We start from the raw sequence: 837 nt of genomic DNA, 5'->3' as shown, positions 1-837 counted from the left end.
TCGCCGCTGGGCCTGGTGAGTGCTTTCCGCCAGGATTCCTCGTCGCCGCCCACGTCCACCACTTCGTCCGACGCCGGCGCGGCGCCTCGGCCCCACAGCGACGCCCTCCATCCGCATCTGACTAACGGCGTGAGTCGGCCCAACGGCCTCGCCAAGTCCCTCTCGCTCTCCCCGCCCTCACACAGCACCTTCCAGCATCACGGCCTCTACGCCGCTGAGGAGAACCTCTATAAGGACGACAAGAAACGCTCAGGGTAGGTCGTGCAGGATGCGTCTTTCTGCCATTACGTCTGTATTATAGCTCATGGATATAGGAGTCCCAGCTTCTCAAGACTGACACCTTAATTAATTTAATTACCCGCTGTTCCAGGAGCACCCCATCCCGCGAGGTGCACAACAAACTGGAGAAGAATAGGCGCGCTCATCTCAAGGAATGCTTCGAGACCCTGCGACGCCAGTTGCCCTCCATGGACGATAAAAAGATCTCTAACCAGACCATACTGAAGGCCGCTCATCGGTACATCCAGGTACGGTTGTTGAAAAGTGATGTGGCTCTTTGTATGTACCTGGAAAAGTCTGCTAAATGAGGCCACGCATAGGCCTACAGCAACCCTAGGTACAGGGATATTCAGTCAGAGCGAGAAGGCTGGCGGTCGGGAACTACATGCTAGATTGGGGAAACGAGACGATGGTGTAGGTCATGATATTCCGAAAACGTCTTCGTCACGTTACTATGGGAAAGCGTAGCCACTTTGTGATGCAAGGTGGTGACGTCATGCTGGTATTGATTTGACCTAAGTTGTCCGCTGTCGACACCTGCTCTCTCGCCACCTCGCG

At 55.3% G+C, this 837-nt stretch overlaps 1 protein-coding gene across 1 annotated transcript in view; it reads left to right on the top strand.

Moving 5' to 3' along the window:
* LOC119593369 overlaps positions 1-837 on the top strand; it is a gene marked incomplete at its 5' end in the record, with an annotated part of 16,628 nt that overhangs the window by 12,306 nt on the left and 3,485 nt on the right. The window contains 2 exon segments of the mRNA XM_037942299.1: positions 1-254; positions 371-527. Coding sequence (XP_037798227.1) covers positions 1-254; positions 371-527 — 411 coding nt within the window.

The sequence above is a fragment of the Penaeus monodon genome, chromosome 32 (assembly GCF_015228065.2).
Source record: "Penaeus monodon isolate SGIC_2016 chromosome 32, NSTDA_Pmon_1, whole genome shotgun sequence".
In the NCBI taxonomy this organism is placed as follows: domain Eukaryota; kingdom Metazoa; phylum Arthropoda; class Malacostraca; order Decapoda; family Penaeidae; genus Penaeus; species Penaeus monodon.
Note: the sequence above shows the minus strand (reverse complement) of the source record. Positions and strands in the feature narration are given on the sequence as shown.